The following is a 24,741-nucleotide window of genomic DNA, read 5'->3' as shown; positions in this document are numbered from 1 at the left end:
GCCCAATTGAGCTTCAAATTAGGCAACAATTTACAGGAATTCTGGCTAATATTAGCGAGCGATTATTAAACTGATATGGTATTATACTGCCTCAGTTCATATATATATACCCATGTTATTTTATCTAACAGATAACAGCACTAAAACCTCATTACAGAAGCTACAAAATGGAGGTATGAGAATTATGGGATAATACATAATTGGTTTTGTATCATACAAAACGTCAGCGATAACCATTCGAGGACCTGGCCGTTTGGTAAGGTAACAAAAGCTCGGATTTAATCAGAAGCATTAAGACAATTGATAAAAAAAATGTAGATAAATCCGGGTCTGTGCATTTTCAAGTTTAATAGCGCGATATTTCCATGTTGTTGCTGGCACCAAGAATTTTTATCATTTCATTGAGAGGTTTGGCTTTATTTCTGCTTTCCAAGAGCCGTTTATATAAACGAGTCTTTTCGTAACTCTAAAATGTTGCGCAATTGGATTCATCCTAGCGTAGTATTTTTAGGATATCGACTTGAATTTACTAAAACGCTAATATATTTGTTTGCTTGGCTTATATAGTACTACAATTTATCTCTCGGAGTGCATTGTCTATTTCGATTTCAGGGAAAATTCCTAGCTGTCCGATTTTTAAATTGAATCATTAGATTCATTTATTGAATTGAGAATGCAAATGCTCTTGACCCCAAAGTGCCGAATAATTCCAAATAACAATTCGTCAAAGTCTTTTTACGTTCCATGATAATAATTACGTAAGACTTACGTTACCTCGTTTCCCTTAGGGATCAGCGCTTTTGATGAAAGTGAAAAAAAATTCATTATTTCTAAACAATGTTTTTAAAGCGAAGCTTTATATGTTAATTTTTAAGTCCCGCTTTTACGAAAAAGTTAATTTTAACCCTTTATTCGAATATAAATCCTCTCTTTTTAATCCCGCATTGGATTAGGTTGAATATTGGCATTTTCCGGCCTTCAAACTTCACCCCATAATGGATATTTTTTTAACCTCTGAACATTATTTTTAGTTCATCAACAGTAATAATAGCAGTTCCACATTGAACAATGTCTTACAAAGTCGAGTTGTAATGTAAATGTCCAATGCATTTTCAGCTAGATTAGATTTGAAATAACCGTTTAAACACGATAAAGAAATACAAAGCCTTAAAACACTCTTTCTTGAAATTGTGCTTTCCTATCCTGAGTAAGCACGTTAAAATCTCCATTACTATAAGTGACCAAAAATGTAATTATTCCAAAAAGCTCGATTTTGCCACATAATCTCACAATCAACTAAATTTAAATGTTCCGTTTCATGAGGCCAGTCCTGCGGAGCAAGTTAATTCCAGCATCCATATTTAAATTAAACGAAACAATCCAGGTTTCACTTGAGAAGGTTAAAATATTCCTGTTATTTTCTTAGATCGCAAAGTGACTTTAGCGAGTCTTGGTATATTTATGGGGCTAAGAAGTTGCTCCCGGTAAAATTAAAATCGTAGAAACGGAGTCGAGCAATAACACGCTCCCATATCTGATCCATTCTCTGTTATTTCTCGACTTGGGTGTAGGATGCATTCCCTAATTAGTTATAACTAAAATATGCTCCAGGGATGTGGAATAATGCTGGAGTGAAATTGGACGAGCCTTAGTTTAGACGTTACAATCGTTTCTCATGTTTGACAAAGCTTTTAAGAACATTTTGTTGTGCTGGGAATTCTGTACTGTATTATACAAATTCAGGATTTTCTAATCCGGTAAAGTCATTTTTCTGTTGCAATTTACATTTTAACATTGCTCATTGCTACCAACCGGAAGGAGTAGGAAATAAAATAATTTATTTTAACCCTTTGAGACTGACCTAAGCGCTTTGAGCTAGTATCAGTTCCCATGATAGTAAATCAATTAAATGGAATTATATGGAAAACTCAAATCAATATACATAACGGCTAATGCAGAGTTAGTGGATGAATGCAACCAGTTAATGAAAGGATCTAGGTTATACAGAGTGTTTTGTTGTCTGTAAAGATTAGGTTTCCGAGTTATTTAATTCGCTTTAAATATTACCAAACACTCTGTTTCCACATGCACTGCGCGTTATTATTATCATTGTCGTAATGAGAACAAAGGTGCGAAACACGATAACATGCAAAGCAATATTGCGCTTGGTCTTATTGCAAAATTCAAGTACATCTCGCGGCATTAAATTCCAATTTCAGTTGATAAATAACTGATTTCGTCTTAGCATTCATTTCTCTTCCTTCTCAAAGTGCTTTAGAAAATTGATTATTGCCTACATTCCCAGCATATTCGCGTTTTCATTTAAGCACTATATTTGCAATGGCTTTAGCGGCCATAATAAACTATTGTCTTCAACAGCATAGTCCAATTACTCAATTTAGCTTCTAAATGTTGAAATGATGTAATATTGTCGGCATATGCATGACCATATTTTAAATAATTCACATTAAAAGGCTGCATTCGTAAACAGCCTCTACAGGGCCTTTCAGGCGCATCCAGAGCCATAATTTATTTAAGAGAGTTTGAATTTGAATATTTAAATTTCCTTAAAAGTTTTTTCAGCTAAATCAACTCTTTGCAAGAGTTAAGAAGACACCTAAAACATATTTAAGTGCACTGAATCATTTCAAACTGTTACAGGATAGATTAGGCGTGGGCAACACTGTGTTCACTGGCCGCTCTCTGAGTGAATGAGTTATAACACAGGCACTGCGTCAACTCTTGGAAATCAATGAGTTATTCAGGTCTAAACCTGAGTGTTTTTTTGCTTCTAAACCAGTGCCGTGCCCGAAGGCTTGGCACAACTTCGACAGCCCGCAGTGTCTAATGTATTTGTTGTGCCAAGCACGTCGACACGGCACTGGTTTTTGAAAAAACCTCTTAAGGGAGCAGTTAAGAGTGTGTTTTGAGTTGAAAGCATTGTCGTGCCTGAAGGGCTCGGCACAACATCTACATTGGATACATTTCGATGCCACTGAAAGTTCCTACTGAAACTCTCCACTTGGTCTAAACTTGCTTAGTTTAGCAGAAATACATGTTTGAAGCGTAGTTTAAGGAGAAAGACTCGCAGCTCAAGTTGATAGGTTTCTCAAATCAGCAAGACGAAAGTTTCAAAATCCACAGATTAATGTGTACTCCGTCCAACACACGCCTTGGTTACGTTCTATTCCACTCGGTTTGGCCGAACTGAATTTTTGAAGGCCTGAAGTCTCCTTTAAATTTGTGTTGCCACCTGCCTAATTGTAACTCAAAACCAAAACTTTCCCCATCTTGAGAAGAAATTGCGCTCTATCCAATGCATTATTCGGCATCAAGCCATCTCACACACTTTGACAGATTTTGTTTCAAATAAGCCGCAACTTTTCCAAGTAAACAACAAATTTTACTTCTCTTGAACCAGTGTGGCGGCAAAAAAAACTCTAAACTTGTCAATTGATTAGAGTTTGCCAAAAAAATCTCTCTGTCGTTCTCGAAGATCTCCGCTCAACTTTAACTGGCAAAAAATTCGAAAAAAAAACTGCCACTGGATCAAATTTGACTACTAGCTGTAGACCTGGGTAGCACTGTGTTGAGTTGGTGTCGCTCTCTGAGTTAATGAGTTATAATGCATTGGTTAATGGTTATAACTCAATTTTTAAGCGGATCTAAGCTTCATGAGACTCGAGACCGTAACAACACTCCAAATAACTAAAAAGGAAAAATTGTTTCCCGGCCGAACTGAGTTAATGCGCCGGTACGGTGGGTGAGTTACCTAGTCCTAGGACAGATACTACTTTTCTGGTATAGTTTTGCCTACTGGATGCCACCAATTGAAATGAAAGATATCCACTTTTCCATTGGTTTTCGATCGAGTCACAATGTCAATTAAATGAATGCTTTATAGCCGAATTGTTGGGCATTATCTTTCACGGATCAGTCCTCGTTTTCAGCGCAATAAAATGAAATTCAAATCCGATAGGAATGTATTTATAAGGGTAAAGAAAAGTGATTTTATTATCTAACAACGCCATCCATTTGAAACAAAACATTGGACCGACCTTAAACTTAGCCTTGAGCTCCAATGAGATGTCTGGATGGAAATATCAAAAGCTTGCTTTGGACTGGAAATGGCTTGTTTCGTCGATAGAGAAAACACAGAAATATCAGAGACAAAAGACCGTCATTATAAACGCAAAAATGTGCTTTCCACTTGGGTTGCACGGAATTTTCATTATTTTCTTTTAAAAGGAGTGATGGTTTAGACATATTTTTTGAAGTGGGTGAATTTATTGATTAGGAAGCCAAAATTTATAAAACCAAATTTGTTAGATTCGTAAGAAACCCCCAATGCGAACTATACAGTATAAGCTGCAAAGTAGACTAAATAATGCAAGATGCTCCTCAATATTCCTTGCGGAAGTGCACGTGCTTTAGGTAAAACTACCGAAGCACCAGGCAAAAGTTAAACCTTGCATAAGACAAATTTGATATGAAGAGCTTCTTAATGTTTCGAATAAAGTATATTGTGCCACTAAGAATGTTAGTTATTTGTTTGATTTAAGGAGACACAAAGTGAGTGCGTTTTATGAGTGTCTGTGGGAATAGTGTGCAATGAAATGGAAAATCGTCAGATTAGAGATACTGACCTGTATGGAATCTGGTAAAAGGCAATCCGTCGGTTCGGAAATATCTGGGTCGTCATTTGTTGTTGTCGATATCGATGTTGCTGTCGATTTGGGGCAAAGTCCCTTTGACGATGCGGACTTTCCGTATTGCGCTATCTGGACGGATATACTTGTTCCTGCTGGACATTTTAAAGTAACAATGTCATTGTCGCAGCCCGCCCTTTGGAATGTACGCAGGGTTCCAGTAAGGAGAGCTGAAAGAGAAACATTAGGCATACATTCCAGTACTTAAAAATTCACCCTAAATAAATACTGCTAGAATGGCCAAGTCGTTCGTTACACGATATAAATCTTTGCGGTTAACTTCCGACGAGACTTGGATTAATATTTGTTCGCTTTAGGATTTAAGAAGCCGGAAAACTCGTCTGAAATTTGATCGATGGCGAAAAGTGTGTCATATGTTTGCAGCTACTCTCAGAATTTACATAAATTTTCAAGATCAGTACATGGTACAAAAACATTAAGGATGTTTTAATTTTACTGTACTAACAATGAAGGAAAATTTAAGAAAGTAGCCAAAGTGATAGGCCGTTCGTTTATAAATCGCCAAATTTATAACACTTTTAGCTGCGATATAAGGGCGACTTCTATCGTATCATTCTGAATTATGAGGAAACATAAAACGAAGTAATCCTGTAAAACACACTATCAAAATGATATACTCTATTGCGAAACTGGTGGATGTGATGGGTCTTAAATCGGATGATGAGGTAAAAATTGGAAATAAGTTTTCTGTCCGAGAAACAACGTTATGGGAAAGGTGTATTAGCACTTAAGGAAAATGATTCCAGAATTTCTCCAGGAGTCTTTTTACGTATTTCTTGGCCCATAAAGTTTCTTTGTCCCGGAAATTATTCGGGAAAAATGAAAATGAAATGTTCGGTTTGCGGCCTGATATGTAAAAATCCTTTAAGACCTTTAACTAAACCACCTGATATTTGGTTCGCTCTTAGAGAGATCTCACACGCGCTCAAACGATATTCAACGAAAACATTGATGTATGTATTAAGCAACCTTTGTCTTCAAATAAAAGCTAAATTACACTTTGTCTTAGTCAATTCCCATTAAGTAAGAACCACTGAATTGCCGACAACCTTGCATTAGGAGTACAAGACCTCGTCTTAATTTATTGTGAGCTCACCATCAGTATTTCTTTTATTCATGTGTTATCGCATTTAATTCTTTCAACTCGAAGTTTTATGTTTGTTTGGAGACATAAAGTTTCCTGAACCTCATTTAATATTAGCAGCTAAACGCCTGAAATATTTCTCATATTTTGCTACCCCTTTATGTTTCCCGGAAGAAAAATATGGGCATTTTCAAGCAAAGCCTTTTGTTGTTGCAAAATGTTTAATCAGAAACTACCATTACTCAAAGGTGTAGGAGCTTAGAACGAGTCTTTCATACCTTTCAAATAAATAAAATAGATACAACGCACCGAAAAATAATGTTCGCTGAAAAGCCCTTAATAATTTTTATCAAAAAATATATATTCAGTATCATCTACAATTTTCTTCTTCGTCAGTTTGTGGTTGTAAACCATAAATTTAACGAAGAGGAAATATGTAAAGCTTCATACAATTTGTCTGCTAAATTAGGAAGCATGACTGGGCTGGCAGTTTAAAGCCTTAGGGTTGCAATATCGGTATATCCAAGGAAAATTCAGCTTCAAAATCGGCTGGTTAATATGAAAAAGAATAACGTGTGTTTCGATTAAATTATTAACGAACCTCGGACCCACGGCATTGGAAATTATAGCGCCCATGTGAAATCGTATTTACTAGGAGTTTTCTGCAGATAAACTACAATCGTGTACTACCCTATTAAGTTTTTTTAATATTTGAACATTTAACAGTTAGTGTCAAAAATCTAAAGCTACAACTACAATGCCATTAATGAGAGATAGTGGAAATTGGTCTCCATCCACCTAAATTCACGAACATCCTCTCCCCGATCGTTTTATGGTCGACTCAGTGGGATTCGAACACAGGAATAAAAGGATAGATTTTAAATGTGGCGAAGCTTTAAAGTAGTTTTTCGCATTCTAAATAAAATACGAGCATGATTTGAATTGAACCGTGCTATCAATTGTGGCTACTTCTAAGTGAACGAAACTCAGTAGTAATTAGAGAGTGACAGATTGATGGACAGTCGTCCAGATATCTAAATTTCTTTTAATCAGCAACTTTATTTAAGTTTATAAACAGCTTTAAATCGAATAAACTGTTTGGAGAAACGCAACGCTCGTTTCCAGAGTGGAATGAGTACTCGTCAAGAAGAAACTACCCCTAACAAACAGCAATGATCTGCTCCAAGCTAGGGGAAAAGCTCAAAATGTTAATGTTGCAGATGACTTAAGAGATGGAATTAAAAACACAAGCAACTTATTTAACCAGGCACCCACACAAACGGCATTTCGGAAGGCTACTTTAAACAAGCAAACCGATGTCCGGAATATATTAAAACAAATATTTCAATTACTAGTGATGAGAAATGGAAAAAATCTAAATGTGATTCTGTAAGTTGTCAAATGAAATGCTTCAGACATCGTTCAAGTTAGAGAACAACCGCGATCGATCCCCTAACTTGTCTTAAGCCTACACTTTATTTAGGTCCATTTAACTCGCCCAAGTGGCACTTTTACTCATTTGAGGGCCACGTGATATTTAGTGTGTAACGTTTCTTTGTCCATTTCAGAAAGATTAATGATTTAGGAGATAAAGTAACGCCAACTGCCTTTTGCGGTTTGGTGTACCGTTTTCCGAATAAGAGAACAATACAGTTTATGCTTGAAAGCTTTATTTGTAATTAATTGGTTTATGGCTGTACATGCATCTGATGGCACACGACAGTGAGCAAGGTTTGTCCTGAAATTTCTCACTCGCTAATCGTCGGCCAGGCTTTAATGAGATGCACCAAATATTTTTTATTTTATTTAACTTAATACGCTAAAATGTTTTTACTTATGGCCATCACGTCGATTATGTAAATTTAATCTCAGCCAATAACATGTAATGTTTTCACGGCAATAAAAAAATAGCGGCAAATTATTAGAAATTCATATAGACCGAGGGCAAATATGAACTATTCGATGGCGGTTTGTTATTCGGTGTAGCTGAATAAATATTGAACTTTTTTATTAAACACAATATTCGTCGAATCCAGATAACCGTTGCCGTACCAACAATGAAACAGTATTTGTATGTTTAAGCATTGTTATATAAACGTTCATATAATGTTTTTCAACATGCGCTTTTTAAATGGAAGAGAAAATGGCAGTGGAAATTAAAACCTATTCTCTGGCAAACTTCAAATATTTTTTCCGCTTTGATTTACTTGTTTGGTTTTAACGCCATTATTGGCGATTATTTCGAGATTTCAAACAGCAGTCTCTCTGTAGTATTATCAATACATAATAAATTTGGAATGAAACTGATAGCAAGCATAACATCAGTCCAACGTAAGCGTTTGAGGATGCAACACCTCTGAGGATGCAAGCCGCTTTAGCTAGCGAAACTAAGAATCATTTTTTACACCAAGGCCATATTTAAAACTGATGAGATAATTTTTCTTGACGTTGCTGCGCCCTGAGCAAACCATGAAGGTGGAGGACACTCGTGCTTGCAAAACGTCCGACAATTTTCTTCCGTGACGGCGTAAAAGCCCGAAGATTTCACTAGATTTAAGCAATGGCCACAACTCTTTTGTAAGTTGGAAATATTTTCAAATCTTCCAAATACCACAAGGGAAATTACTCTTCGAGATGTCACTGTGTTTATTTGCAAGAATGGATAAGCGGATCTGTTCATGGAATTAACACATAAACTTGTTAAAAGTTCCGTAGCAATTTGCCGGAAGTTTTCGATGTACAGTCTAAAATTTGGCCGGAAATACCAAGCCTAAGCGGAACTGTCTCACAAGTATTTCATATACGTTCAACTTTTGCCCGATATGAGAAAAGTTATGGTATTTATTAAATCAAAGTTCGTCCTTTTCCTCAATATAATCAATTTTCGTATGAATTATTACTGCTTTACATATTCTTGCTTTAAGTTGGATATATTGTCAATGGTGGTAATAAATGGATTAACGTTACTTAATAAGAGAAAAATAACTCTTTGCACCAATAAACAACAACTCTATTAAACGGTGTAAAAACAAAATATTGTTTTCAATACTTCAAGTACCTACTTACTCGAAATTGAGCCAAAAATGGCAAATTTAATTATTTCCTAAAAAAGTTAAACAACGTCAAGATTTAGAAATAATCTCAACTTTGCTTGAAGAGACAGGTTTTAAATCTGGTCCTTTGCGCTTTTATTCTTTTCTGTTCAGACTACTTGATAGACTCTTTAAAATAAGTTTCAGGAGCCGCTTGCCACTCAACTTTTTTATTAGGAATTTTATAGGCAAAATTTATTGGAAAATAATGGTGTCTGAAGCCGAGAGATTTTCTTTTCATTCGTGTGCTCAAGAAGGTTAATTGATTGATTTAAGATGAAAATATTTTACCCTTAACTGTATTATGTCTGGGCGAGGCCCGAAATGGGGCATCAGAGCATAGAGAATGACTCTAAATTAACTTAGTAATAATAAGAAAATTGGCATCTAATTATAAAAGTAGCTTTTTCGACAGTAGCCGTGGTGAACGTAAATGTTAATTGAAGAGAATATTCGTTGTCGAAAGTTGAAAGGAAAGTGAAGTTTAATTAGCCGTAGTTTAAGGAAGTTTGTAATAATTGCCCTAGTAATAATAGAGCGAGAAGCAGATGCATTTTCATACTTGAATTACGGTTGAACGGTCGTTAGAAAATAATGCGATTTGGAAATGGTAATAGGAAGAGTTTCCAAATTTCATGCCCAAACGAAATGTATAAAGTCAACATATCACGATTCCCGGTTTAAAAACTTTGTCAAGGTTGGTGCTAAATTATTCATAATTTCATTAAAACTAGAAGTCACGAAAGCACTATCCCTTTTTCCATTGAATTTCTTCACGACAGTCAAGAATGCCATTTTTCTGCCGTGGCAGCTGGTTTATTGGAAAGTGGTGTTTTATTTTTTGAATATCCACCGGATTAGGGGTATTGATGATATCCCGACATAAAAAGAAGGTTTTTACTAGCAGAAACAGTAACTTCAGCACTTTTAGTTGCGCGAAAACTTCGCTTTAGAGCCAGTTTCACAATTCATATGGTAAAGCTTCTTTACATACCACTTTATGCTCAAGTAAGTTTCAGCTAGATATTTGAAGTCACAATCAGCTTTGACGCTGTTGTTGGCTAAACTGAATTTTAGAGATAATTTTAATCTTTTTATCAAAAGCGGATATTAAAGTGCAGTTATTTATGATGCAAATTTCTCTTAAAGCCGACCCTAAGCGAATAAGAGGTTTATATTTTTGGGTTTTGTTACAAACGTGTTCGGTAAAATATATAGATCACTTGAATGCTTGTCAGGTGTAGAATCCTGCGATCACAGACACGATTCAAGCATTTTCAAAGCTGCTTTAGAACCCTATATATATGTAGGATACTGCATGCACTACAATAGAGGCAAATAATGTATATGCCATCCTGTTCCTCTACAGTTTGTAAACCGCATGCTGTACACGGGTCACATACAATAACAGTGTCAGATTGTTCAAAGTTAGGCTAGTATTAAACAATGTCGGTTGTTGTGCGGAATCTACAAAACTGCAATAATTTAGAAGATAAACCGACATTATGCAACTACTGAACTGAGTCAATGAGTGGTAATTAATTGATGTTTATTAACGCTTTTGAAGTCAAAAGAACACATTGCATCTTGTCAGGGCCGGATTAACACATTGAACATTTTGAAAAAATTCTCATTTTTCCAAAAAATCAACCTCCACTTTTGGAAAAATGTCGACCAAAAATCAAAATTACACACGCGTGTTTTTTGAGCTCAATCGATTCTTTTCGACGTACGAAGGGCACAAATAAGCATTTATAAAGTGTTTGTGTCAATAATAAAGAATAAATCGTCGGTTAAAGATCGTGAACTCTCAAAAAACGCTTTAAATGTGCCGACATCGTGAGGCCCGAAGCTATAGCCCCCGTAGCTCTATCTTGTAGCTTAGGGTGTTATAATACAACAATTTTTCCGACAGAAATAATTATGTTGACACTTGATTTAAAATTGATAATTGAAGCAAAATAATTAATTAATTTTTGACGTCAGAAATGACCAAAAAACAAACAGGGAAAAATAATTTAATAATTTTCGGCACAGAATACACCTGATTCCGTTTAAATTATTCATATTCGCCAGGTTGCGTGACATCGCGTTGTTCATTACATGTTCAAGTTCCGAAAATAATGAGGTGACAAAACACGCATTTTAACAATGAACGGAGGTAAGGCTCCGAATAAAATTGGAGAGATAATTTTTTCCAACGAAAATTTGCACAATGGAGAAAATCAAGAATTTTGAGTGTATATATTTGGAATTAAATTAGAAGCATAATAACGCGTTCCGAAAAAGTAAATAAGGGCTTTTTCCAGGCTGGGGATATAATGTAAAGTATAAATAAGAACAGGCGTCAACATAATTGGATTTCCAACGGAAAATCAATTAGAAAATTCCTTAAAACTTTTCAACCAACCGAAGGAAAAAATGTTCGCTTATTTACATTTATAAATTATTTTGGTTCAGTAGAAAGGACCCCAGCAGGATTTTATGGCCAGGAAAATACTTGTTTGCTATGTAGGCGACTTTTTATATACGAACTAACGACAATGACTTATTGCGAGGACAAAATTCAAAACAACTATAAAAACTACGTTCGAAGTAAAACCAAAAAGATTATATATCTGATTGTTCGTAAATTTATCAACCGAACGCTAAGTCCCTTAAGTTCAAAGCTGGAAATGTTTCATCGTAAAAATCTCAACCTATTACTTCCACGATATTGAGTAAACGAAGGTGTGTGGGAAGATAGAAAATCAAATATATTGTCAGGAGGTTACCAGGATAGGATGTGTAACGATATGTTTACAAGTTCGGAAATTTGTGGAGTTTTCAGTGAAATGTTTCAGGGACTTATATTTACCGAAAAAATCAGCTTTGTGATTTTTTGCATGGATATTCGTTGTTCGCCAGCAGAATAAGAACTACCTGGCTGGCAAAATAAATAGTGCCATGAATTAAGATAAAGTCCACATAAACTACATATGCTGATAATCGGTTTCCAGCTCTAGGAAGTCTTGATCTTTTAGCCTTCTGTAAATTCAGGCCCAAGATAAAGACAAAGTGGGGTAAATTATGTACTGCCACTTTTAGATCCGGAAACATAGTCAGCTCTTTTATAATAGACTGTCAGGATAAATTGCATCATTTGAAATAAATCTGTAGATCTTCATTATTCGATGATTACCCACTGACAAAGCATGTCTTTTAACTAATGACGGCTATTTCGGTGATGAATCGATTTAAGGACTGCAATTGTGGTATTAATAGTTCAATCCCAAGAGCTCAATGACTTTAGGGCCATCCTATATAAAGCTTATATTGATATATGTAGGTCTTGATACTCAGCCATTTGCTACAATCTATAAAAGACTAAAATCGAATTGAAGGCCGAACCCGAAACAAGATTTTTCATTATAAGTTTTAAACATTTTAGTAAGCGAATATTTGTTCACATCATTGGCCGAAAAGCATTTGCCATTTGCTCGTTTTGTAATATTTTGTGATTTTAACTTCAAACTCCGTTCCTTAACCCTGCCTTTTTCTTCCTTGGAAAATACGAACGCGGAATTTATTACCCCTTGTTAGCACCTTAATCCTTAATCAAGGTAACGAAAGCATTAACTTAATGAAAAATTGATTGAAGTACATATTGGTCGCCAAGGAAATTTTCTTTTGAACCGAATCACAAAATAAAGTTTAATTTTCCTAAGTCTCAGAGTCATGCAGTCGTGACAAGAATAACTCTCTGTTAAAGTTCCGAAACGAGTATTTTAATCTACAAAATTCAATTAGAACTTCCACTAGATACCTGTTGGTAGCGTAAAGTTTTGAGTGTTCGATTTGCCTGTGCTAAATAGTGCTCAGAAAAATCCTCTAATCTACTTCTAATAACGTTCCTTTTTTGATTACGAACGTGGGGATGTAGAAAGTGTCAGATTTGAAAAAATACCAATTTCACCTCATCATGGGGAATAAGAAACGAAAGCCAACGTTAAAAGTCCCAAACTGGGGAAAATATTTAATTTAAAATTAGTAAGTATGTACCCGTGGAAAATCTAGAGGATGCGTAACCATGAAGAGCAGATCCTTTAATTTAATTTTTTCAAGTAATCCCTAGGGATAATCCTGATGAAATAAGAGTTCCCGGGTATTTTGATTTTAATATGGCAAGGTGGTCTAGTAAACAAGATTTTGAAAGCCTTTTTAATAACCTAACCCCGGCCAAAACAGACATTTAGAAGCTTAGGACGTTCGCATTTAATTGGACAACAAAAATATATCTATGATATGAGGTCCATTATAGGCGCCCAAATGAGCGCAAAAAGCCAAAGTTAAAAGAGTATTTTTCCGATTCACCTCGTTAACTATTACCAATTATTCAGTAACAAATTCCAATTTACTACCCAAAGCTTTTCCGTAATTGCAAAAAGTTTTGTGGCCGTTCCTTTCTGTCAGCATGATAGGAAACAAAGTTTAGAGTATGTGCTCTCTGCTATGAACGTATATAAATGTATAAATTTTAAATCCAATATGGCTTCAGAGATTTATACAATTTTGTAACCACAAGGCGTGTTATTACACAATATCCTCAGCTATTACAAAGTTGAACAACTGCTGCACTGGTCTCAAATTTGATGCTTGAACCAATAACAGTCTATTTTTATGCTAGCTCATGAATATCGAGAAAAGTATTTACTAATAAGAGATTGTTGAATAGAGGATGGTGGTCCTCATTGCTTTAAAATGCGTCAGTTCCCACGAACCGTACCTATATGACAAGTATGGAGAAGTAAAAAATTACTTCGGTAAAATAAAACGTATTTACACGAAGAGACTGAAAACCCCATTGGGACGGAAAGCAAATGGCAGTGATAAAAAGATTTGCTCAGAATAATAGTTGAAAAAACGGTCATCATCCGTCTTAGGGCAACCGTCATTTTTTCAGCATCCTTTTACTATAGTTTGGCATCACATTTTTCCTGCTTAATTAGCATTTTTTAGAACATTTGCTATAATTTTAGTCATTAAATCACGCTTGTGTGATGCAAGTCGATCAACTATTTTTATTTTTTCTAACACTGTTCAAAGTTAAAGCAAATGATAAATAATAACTTGTTCAACTTCAGTTTGTTGTCTTCTTGTCAGCTTCTTCCATGCGGCACAAATGTGCGATAAATTAGGTCGAAAAGTGGCCAGAATATAATGTTTCAATAGTATTCTGCCGAATGCTATTGATAAAATCACCCAGATTTTTTCTGCTTGAAGAACTATGCCAAGCTTTTAGAGACTAACTGGCACATTTCACTTTGGACTAATTTATTCACCCCAACAAAGTCGGATATATTAAGGAAAGGTCGCATTGCTATCACTTTTCAAAGTTGAGTCCAATAATGGCAATGACGCCATCGAATAGCTCATTTTGCCGATTTAACAAATTTATTGAATAGTTGAATACCATTCGCCTTTGCGGAAAGAATAGGGCCTGTATTTTTTCCTTAGGGATATAAAAATAATTTATTACCAGAAAAACGTGAATTGCAAACATGGTTGATGGTGATAATCGAAACGCAATTATATGGGACATTCGAATGGATATGGCAATCGCATTAAGAGCAATTATAAAAAATTCGAGTGCATTTTTTGAACCGCGAAGCTTCAATTACGATTAACATTTTTGGGTTTGCCGGCCGGGAACTTTTGGTATAGAATATACAAAACAAATTGACTTTTTAACACAATTTTCGCTCAGTTGAATGGGTTAATAAGGGCCAAAATAACATAAATTGTGCATTGCACAGGTACTTGAATTGGAATATTTTCCATATAATCAGATGGCGATGGCAAAGATATGAAATTTTTGCGGGAATGTCTATATTTGTGTCATGCATTTTATATAGTGCTACCTCAGCAAAGACGTCGCCTCTCGAATCTTTTTGGAAATATAATAAAATATATTCACGTCACTGCCTTGAATACAAATGTGGCTCCTATTCGGGAAATTTTTATTTTAACAGGTTTTTTTCTGTTCCAGTGAAACAAAAACCGATAAACTACTTTAACACTGATTTTTTTATAACATGTGCTTATTGTTGGGAAACGTTTATCTGAATGTGTTGTCCCATTCAGTCTGATCTCTCAAGACACCGAGAGAATGACGGAGATGCAATTTCCTAATTGGCATTTTCAGTTTATTTCAAGTAAGTTAAAATGTGGTACTTGAGCTGTTTCAAAGAACAGCAGCTTTGATTTGATACCTCTTGGGCTGGTGGAAGAGAAAGTACTTTCTCCCTAATGAAAATGGTAAAAAAACAGAAAATACATACTGGCTAACGAAATTCAGTTCAGCCAACCGGCTGCTGCATTAAATTTGTCAAGTAAAAACTTTGGCCATTAAATATCCGAAGTTTTAGAGGATGTCATTAAAATAAACTACTAGTAGAGCTTCGAATACTGTAAACGTTTTTGTAAAATGTAAATGACTATTTGATGAGTTGCCACGAAAAATATTTACTCTTATTGCAGCAGATAAATTGAACACTTAGTTGCCAACGAAAATCTGCATTTGGAATATTCCTGTACCTGCTCTAATAGGCGCTGAAACAAATGAGGTAATAAAACCGGGTATAGTTGGTTTTGAAACAGGAATATATAAAGCACATGAAACTGCGGAAATTGCATTCTTGGTTTGTAGACATTTTGACTGCTTGGAAACTGCAACCGCACAAAGAATTTTCAATCGCAAAGCTTAGAGTTGACTAGGATTCGAGCAATTGTATAATCACAGTTAGATACGTTTTTCCCGGGCAGATCTAAAGATTCGCTACTCTAAGTCCTAAAATCCCGAGCAAAGGAACCACTAAACCTTTACTAGCGAAACTCGAGACGCTTGGAAAGCCATGAAACACCTTTATATGAAATATGACAAAATATCAGACAGCACCGGGATCTTATATTCGAAAAGTATCATGTTGTGCAATCTTATGTTCTTCATAAGCTAAATTCAGTTAATTCCCCTGCCAGGCTTTATGCTAAAGTAAATCGAATGTAGTCAGCCCGGCCCGTTACTAAAATATTTATTAAGCCACACTAACCGCGCTTTAAAATGGGTTTGTCAGAATAAATGTTGCGGAAAGTTCAAAGACAACAGGGAACAAATGATCCGGGCAAGGCCAGTTTGGTAATCTGCATAGAGGATTAGTGTGTTTCCAACTTGCTATAATCCTCCTACTAGTTTTGTTAACGAATACGAAGAATTTAATCCTGCTGGTCTCATTTATCATTATTAGGAAACGTTGTAATTGTTTGAGGTCCGTATATTTTCCAAACAAACTTTTGATGACATGACATATATTTTCTCCCTCTCCAGATCTATTAATTTAGTCTAAAAAAATTGTTTCCCATATTGCTTTCTCTGCTCAATTAGGCGTTGTTCCGTTCCTGCGTCGACATTAGTAGTTTGATCAAAATTTCGAGCTTCATTATCTCATTACTACTTATTTCCATTCGAAATTTATTTGAATAAGAAGAGCGTAATGAAAAGTTGCCTTCCAAGCAAGGAACGCTAAAAATCCATTTACTAATTTTCTATACTCGAAGCTTTGAATTAAAATTACAAAATAAACCAGTTTTCCCGCTGACAGTTTTCAAACTTCATTATTATTTATTTCTAGGTAGCTCGAAGTTAACGAAAAGTAGAAAATACATTTTTATTTATTTACGGTAGATGAGCAAAGTTAGCAGACAGATAGAGGATAATTTTGAAGCTCATTGGCGTAACGAATTTGAAAAATTCCATCAAAAGTGGTGGCGTGTCTAAATAAAGTTGGGCAGATAATTTGTTTAGCACATGCTGAATACATCCACAAACTGAAGCCGAATAGAAATTGTGAAAAAATTAATGCCGAAATAATTTGATTTTGATGGATGCCTCAAATAAATGTAATTATGTTTCCATATTCATTGACTGGGAGAATCAATCATTTCGGGTCGGCAAAACACCTGCTCCACAATGATCCATCATCATTTGGATATCAAGTTCTATAAGATCTTAAAGAAATATTATTCGAACAATGCTGTGACCCCAAAAGAACCCGCGAATATTTAACTGCTTCAACCGAATTGAATGAATAACTCATAATTTACTTGGAGCAATATTGGCAAAAGAGTGATGAATATTGAAACAGGATTTGTTTGGACAAGGCAAAAGCAAAATCACAGACTGCATTTTAATTCGCATTGGCATAACAATAGTACACTGCCAACTGCATTCAAATCAAATGAAACCTGATGTGTTAATAAAGATACGTCAATGGTGGGGGCTGTGAATAATATAATAAGAAGATAAGCATATAAAAATGCACAATAATTTCTTAACATTTTAATAGTGTCGACTCGAAATATAAAACTGTAGAATTTTTTAGAAATCAGAGAAAAATATGTTTGCTTTGCCTTGGAAATGGCCGTGTGATTGATGGTTTAAATTGCAATATTGAAGTAGTCTGCTTGGAATCTAAATTGAAGCTGTGGCTGTCATGCTTGCGAGCGACTGGAATATTTTTCTAATAAAACTGTATTAATTTTTTTCTCAGTTAAAAACAAGCAGTTTTGAAATAAATATAAAGTAATCGAAACCACTGTTGTTTTTTCATGCCACCCAAAATACCGTGGAAGCAGATTTTGAATTGTTACTATCGACATTAACTTAGACAATAGAAACTACCTACTTAGTTTTCAAGCAGTGAAATGCTACATACAATTTTCATTTTACCCAATTCTGGGAAGGTACCTATCCAGATTAAGTTAGGTAGAAAATTTGGCATACGTTAACTGTAACCTGGAAGCCCGTCTAAGTTAATCCTTAGTTTATAATTTCTAAATTGTATGCTGCAAATCTCCGGGAATGTCATTCGGGAAAACAAATACGGCTATATAAATACAAATATTCTAGAGAGGGTAGGTAAACGTATTATCGCCGTGTCATAACATTAGGGTCAAGTCACTGGTAATCCGTTCTGATGGAAAATGTCGATAGATAAATTGGTTTTTTCGGCAGAATTTTCGATCGAACAGCTCAGGCAAAGTAATGAAATGCGGGGATCATATTTCATGTTTCAGCTTTTTACACTAATTCGACTGGAAACATTTATGTAAAATTTGTTTCAATTAGTTACAGTGATAAAACAAACATATGCCGACATTCCAGGCTCAATACTGCCGTTTATTAATCATTAATTTTTTTTCACGACAGCCTTTAATAATTTTGCAAATGCTTTTCATTTTTAATAACGGAAAAACTAGCAGTTTTTTAAACTGTGACAACGAAAAAAGTAAATGCAAAAATCAACTGATATGCACACATATGCAGGTGAGGTGTATTCACTATTCTTTGCTCGTCCTTATTGATTCCCCTCTGTTTATTCTTAGAAAATCTTTTAATGCCCTAAACTGCGTTAGATGTGCTCGCGTTACATAATCAAGTCACGAGAAAGACCCTATCTGCTTTCTTTCGGCTCCCGAATGCACTGGGGCATTTGAAACAAGCAAATAAAATGTTAAATTGTACAGGTCTCTAGACCCCAGAGATACAAAATCCACATATTCTGTAAGGGCGTTACCTGTTTTTGCTGCGGTTTTCGACTAGCCTGCATGGCCATTTATTCTGCCAATAATTTCCTTAAATTTCAGCTTTCAACTTTCGGCTTTTATGATGCAGCTGTAAAATATATGACACCCGTTGCGATGTGTCTGGCACTTTTACCATGATAGCCGTTTTATGTCTGACTGGGATGTAACTAAATTAAGTTTTAAAACTTCATTTATTTTCGCTTACATTGCAAAATTTTGTAGGTATGCGATTAAACAGTCCAAGTACTCAAGTAGTTTATTTTAACTTTGGGATGAGTAAAATGTGTATCATACGCTATTGAGTTGTGAATTTCTGCTGGGACGCTGTTAATTCTACTAAGGGCAATCAGGGCAGGTTCTAATCAATTTGTTTCAATATTGTCCCCACGTTTAAACATAGTTTACCAAAATATCGGTACGAACGGATTGAATAGCAAATATATTAGAAATTGAGCTGAAGGATTGCCGAACCTTATTTAGTGTCTGCAGGCAGGTAGAAAATTTGTCTGATCCTATTATACCCACGATAACGAGGAAACGTACTTCGGTCCATTAGAAACGGGTCTGCTACATAAATCACCTCAAAAACTGCCCGCTTACTGATTAATCAACCTAAAGGTGACCGGGAAGAGTTTTCTTCAAATATGTCAATTTACAGGATAATCTAAATTGAAATGTGTAAATTTTCGCGCTCCTGCCTAAATGTTGCATTGATTTTTGTTTACCACGCTCTTCTTCTATTCATCAAGCTTCTGGTCTAAGCTCTTAATGCCTGCGGTTTACCCGTCCAACTTAATGTACCAGAAAACTATTTAAATCAATTTATATTTTACGTGCAACCTATTTCCGCAAGACGTTGGCATATCTTTATTATTATAGCTATATTTCGACAAGATGTTGGCATTAGCTAAGCCGCTTGCCGAAATCAAACAAGTTTAAAGTTCAAAACTGACGACTAAGAAATTCAAAGCATAGAGTACTGTAAATATGTGTATGCGACTAATTAATTAGCTCTCATGAAACATCAGTAACAGCCGGGAGCAACAAATTTGCCTTAGAATGCACTTGAAACATAAATGTTAATATAAAATACCACGTTCCTTGCCCCCTGACGATTTAATCGGTACGTGCTTTAAACGTATTTGCTGGGTTTAATAAAATTTTTGCTATATTAATATTGATGATATGCGATATTTATTTATATGCTTCTGGATAACAAATAAAATAAAAAAAAACACAAAGGCGATTTAATAAAACGGCTTTAACGAATGTTGTTTCCGATAGTAAAAATTCGCCTCTAAAGTTTTAAACGCATTTTTTACAGCAAAATTTTATTAAAATGTTTGTACTATTCGGCAGCTAATGGAATTGGTAAGTTATTGTAGGTTTTTACGTAGGAAAGTAAATTCGAGGGTGCCGTCGTATCAGTATTGGGGTTTTTAAAATAAAACACACATGTTGCATTCGCATGGAGGTAAGGCTCTAGCGAATTCCATAATGTTTGTAATCTATGTCACGACTGCCGGTCTCATGGTGTGCAAATAAAAAAAATCACTCGAGACACATATATCTTGACGATTCCTGATATAAATCAAAAAATTCCCTAGTGTGCTGTTATTCTACCAAAGCTTAATCGATCCTTTTAAAATATTCACAAACTGAACAAAAAAGTTAAAGATTTTAAAAGAAAAGTTAGATGAATGCTTTGTTGATAGTAAAATAGGGCTTACCGGAGCTTTTGGCGATTTATTTAGCCAACCGAGCTGGGAATTTTAAGTAAGCCGCATAGTAAATTGAGAGAGTGGAAAATATTGGTTTTTAAACTTTAGTGAAATGATTTACGAAGACAATGAACCGGATAATATTTGTTTCAGGCCATTTACATTTCGGAACAACAAAGAAGCAAACACTTGAAGGTTCCGGAAATTTTATTATCACAACAACAACAACAACAACAACAACAATAACAACAACAACATCAACAGGTGTATTTGGATATGGTATCCCATGACCTATTAGCTTGCTAATCCAAAGAATACACACTTCAAACACACATAACACTTGAGTAATATTGCGGGAACGAAATAGACAAACGAGGCAAATCTAGACAAATTGTTTTGGCTTTCGCCTTAATCGTTTGAAAAACTGTTCGTTTCGGGTGACTAAATATTACACAATAGTGTACACACTTGAAGCGAACGCGCTTCTGAAGATGCAACGCAAACGTGCCAGCGAAACGTTTGCACCAAATTTTTGTCAGTTTCAATCGATTCAGCCAAGGCTTGTTTCCACGTTGTTGAAATTCCATTAGCTCAAAATATTAAACTATTTCGCAAGCGACAGCTTGGGGCAATATATTCCAAAATTCAATAAATTCAAAAAATAATTTTTAAGAAACATGTAATATGCCGAAATTTTGTCAAGGGAATATCCTGGGACATATAAATTTATACGAATTGCGAATAGCTCACAGTAATAAATCGATAATATTTTCTTTAACATCGGCTGGGATTACCAGACAATTTATTATTTTCCTGGAATTTATGAGCTTAAGTTTTCCTTTGACAAAAATGACAGTTTTGAGGTAACTTTTCGACAATAAATTTAATCATTTGCTGGCACAGCTATTCTCATTGAATTCCATGCAATATTACTTCGAAATAATCGTATGTTAAGTTGAAATTGAGAGAAATTTCTTGGCGCTTCAAAAAGGGCCATTTATTTGCGCACGTTTTTTCTACCTGTCGAGCTCTAATCTAATCCCATAGATTAAGCAAAGAAATGACCGAGATTAGCAGCTGCCTTCAGATGTACGAAGTTCCACTAGAAGCTCATTTTGACAAGCGACATGATTACACAATGCGAACTGTTCCAGTGTAATGATTTTTTTAAGAACTCCTAAACAAAGAAAAAGTCACCGGGGAGAAATTACGGACTTTTAAGATGGAGAAGAAACAACAGATTAAATAAACATTTTGTTGGACTCGCCGACTTGATTTGTATTTTTCGGGGACATAATGTAGGGACAAGCGAAATAAAACAAATATACCGTTTGGTTCAGGGACTCTGGCATAAAACACTGGTCACAGTATTAACAATTAAAACAACAGACATTTCAGCAATTAACAAAGCTTTTTGACTAATTTACAACATCGAAATGGAACGATCGATGAAGAAAAAGAAAACTGCTCCAACATTAATAGCTGCTCAAACAATCTAACTTAAGGGGCTTGCAAGGAAACTTATATCCGGTTATGAAAGCAAAATGTAATGAACATGGTCCTCACAACTGGAAATTAAGATAAAGTGTCACAAGTTAACATGAAAACGCTACTAGCCATTCCTTCATTAGTTACATTACATCGAACAACGGGGATTCATCAGTTTAACTTTAATTATAAATTGATACAGAGACGTGCTAAAGTTTTGTTTGAAAAATTGTTTCTAACAAAAAACTCAATAAAAACCCTAGCCTAAGTTTTTTTTTACTATCGAAGACTGGATCCTTTCTTATGCAACAATTTGAGCGGTTTTATAGCGGAACTTTTTCTATTTTGATGGTGCAGTAATTTACAACTGGATTGAAGTTAAAATTAGAGTAGCACAAGTTTAGACAATAAAATATTTACAGCGGCGATTAAAACCTGTCCTGATTAATTTCAGTTCACTAATAAAGACTGGATTTTTAGAACTAACGCAAGGAAATTTGGCTGCCAATACAGGTCTGGATGGCTTTACACAAATATCGTAGTTTTATCAAGGTTAATTTAGCACTGATTAAATTTATCTTGTGCGTTGGATGGCAAACGGTAGATTTTATGGTTGTTTTACGGTTTATCCTAACTATGAGTCCAAGGGTAGATTAATTTTAATCTGATTGAAAAGCAACTTTGCTTAAACAAAGTTTCAGAATGTCAGAGAGCAAAACTCTGTACAACGAAAAAAAAATTATCGCCTCAAAATTAGTAATAGTTAAATAATGGAACACGCAATATTGATTACAAATTGTAGAACAAAAGTATTTGTATTTGCATTGGCAGTTTTGGACTGTGTTGGCAAAAAAAATGTCTAAAACGCGCAATAAACATGTTGTCACGACGGTTTTACGGTAACAATAGACCCGAAATGTATGCGATTTGATTGGATACTTTTACTGGACATGTCGGCTTAATTTCAGTTTTCAATATGCTTTACATTATACCTGCTAGATTGTTTTTCAATAGAATTTTCAACAACACAGTTTTTTTCGCTGAAGATTCTGATGGTATTCTGCTATACTCCACTCAACAACTAGTTATATTTAATGCCATTAAGCCGAGCGCCGAAAGCTAATGGAAAAACTGATAAAAATCTGTAACATAATTGAATAAACCTTGTTAATTTAAGTCACAAGTTGCAGAAACCAGAAAAAGCTAAAATAAATGAAGGTAATCCAAACAAAGACTCTAAATTCTCTCATCCCCAGTCTCGGCGAAATGAAAGAAATTGCTTTTTAATTTTTCGCTCAGTCCGCTACAGGGAATTATCCCCCAAATTACGAAGCCTACATATTTAAATTTTATACGGAAATGCCGCAGAACTAGATAGGACGTATTGTTTAAAAACGGTATAAAATTTTAACTATATTTTCAAAGCTCTAATTAAAAAGCTTGTGAAGTAAAAATGTCCTAGTTTACAATTTAACTAATCTTTATTGGACATTTTTGCTCAGCTCTGCCTGTTATAGCCTTAAAACTGGATATAATGAGATTGAGATCAGCTTTCATTAAAGGTTATTGCAATTACAATTTTTCCCATAGATTCTTTTTTACATCCCTGGGGCATCTGTTGTCCCCTTTTCCGTGAAACGTAGACCTTAATAAAATGAAAAACGCGTTAATACCCAAAATTAAATAATCTTTTAAAAAAGTATGTGTTCCCAAGTTCTCACACTGGGAACATTGCCTTTTGCCCTGTTATGTATTTTTTGATTAATTCTGTGGGATGACTGGAACTTATTTCACCACTCAACATTCTAAGGGTGACAAATCGGCATCTGTTAAAATTATTCGCCTCATCTATAAATATCGTGTTATTTGATACGAGTTTTTATGGCGACCTACATTTCCTGCGTTGTTTTTCTTTATCCCGTAGGAAACGAGCGAACTAAACTTTCGGATGATTTAGCAGGCGTGAAACAAGAAGTGAAATGACAAATGAACTCGTTGCTCTCCCTATGTATCTGCTGAATATTGCGAAACACTGAAAATTAATTATTCATATTAAAAGCCCAAATAAGTAAAGTGAATGGGAAATAAAATCTCGCTTTGAACCGTTTGTACGATTTTTAACCCACTGTTGCAAGCATTTGATAGTTGAGAACCTCAATAAAAGCAGCTTTTTTAAATAAGCTGATGTCAGGTTAAAAGATACTGAATATATATTCTAAGTCTATCACAAATGGGATGGTCCAAACCTGAATTTACCCCACCGAAATGGGTAGCTGAATGGAATTAAATCACAACAAACTATTGAGTAACACTGTGAAATGCGAATCTTATCGAAATACCTACTGAATTTAGTTTTTTATAAATATGTTTAGTCTATTTTGTTGTGTTGAGAACACAATTAAAAATTAGCAGTAAGTAATTTTACGAACTTGCCAAACGTCACTGGCATCCTAAATTAAAGGAGATTCCTGCTCAGATTAATCCATTAAAAGAAGTTGCAGTACTTCAATAGTCCTCATTGAAAATTTACGTAGTTTCCTGTTTAAATGAACAGTCCCCCGGTTCAAGCACCAGAACTTTTTACATTAATGAAATTTATGCAGCAAAAAAGGAAAATACTTGTGGAATCATTGAACATCAAGACTTATGAGGGTGATTACGTGAAATTCTGCAAAAAGCTTCAACTAAATAAAAAGCTGGACACATTTTGAGCCGAAAAAATGAGTGCACTTTGGGTGAGTTTGGAGAATTATTACTGTGGACCCCTTTAAATTTTTTTCTAGTGTAACTATTTCTTTATTTAATAACATTTTTATACGCCTGGTCACTGGCTTTGAAAATATTCGGGCTGAAAGAATTAATTGCGAGTTTTAATTACTGTCTACTTAAATGAAAAATAAATACATCCCTCATTTTTAGGTAAATATTCTGGCTCATGACAACCAAAAAGTCTAAGCACATTTTCCGCTTAAATTAACTTGCACAATATACAGTTTGCAAACCAT

At 34.9% G+C, this 24,741-nt stretch overlaps 1 protein-coding gene across 2 annotated transcripts in view; it reads right to left on the bottom strand.

Moving 5' to 3' along the window:
- The window catches only part of LOC109540956 (protein eva-1), an 85,421-nt gene that overhangs the window by 26,520 nt on the left and 34,160 nt on the right, over positions 1 to 24,741 (bottom strand). For both annotated transcript variants that reach the window (XM_019909533.2, XM_048661425.1), the window contains exon 2: positions 4,647 to 4,879. In XM_019909533.2, the coding sequence (XP_019765092.1) occupies positions 4,647 to 4,879 (233 nt within the window). The remainder of the gene's footprint in view (positions 1 to 4,646; positions 4,880 to 24,741) is intronic.

Source organism: Dendroctonus ponderosae, unplaced genomic scaffold (genome assembly GCF_020466585.1).
Source record: "Dendroctonus ponderosae isolate FM_Combo_2020 unplaced genomic scaffold, Dpon_F_20191213v2 Dpon_F_20191213_1, whole genome shotgun sequence".
NCBI classification, from domain to species: Eukaryota; Metazoa; Arthropoda; class Insecta; order Coleoptera; family Curculionidae; genus Dendroctonus; species Dendroctonus ponderosae.
This window is presented reverse-complemented; position numbering and strand designations above follow the sequence as displayed.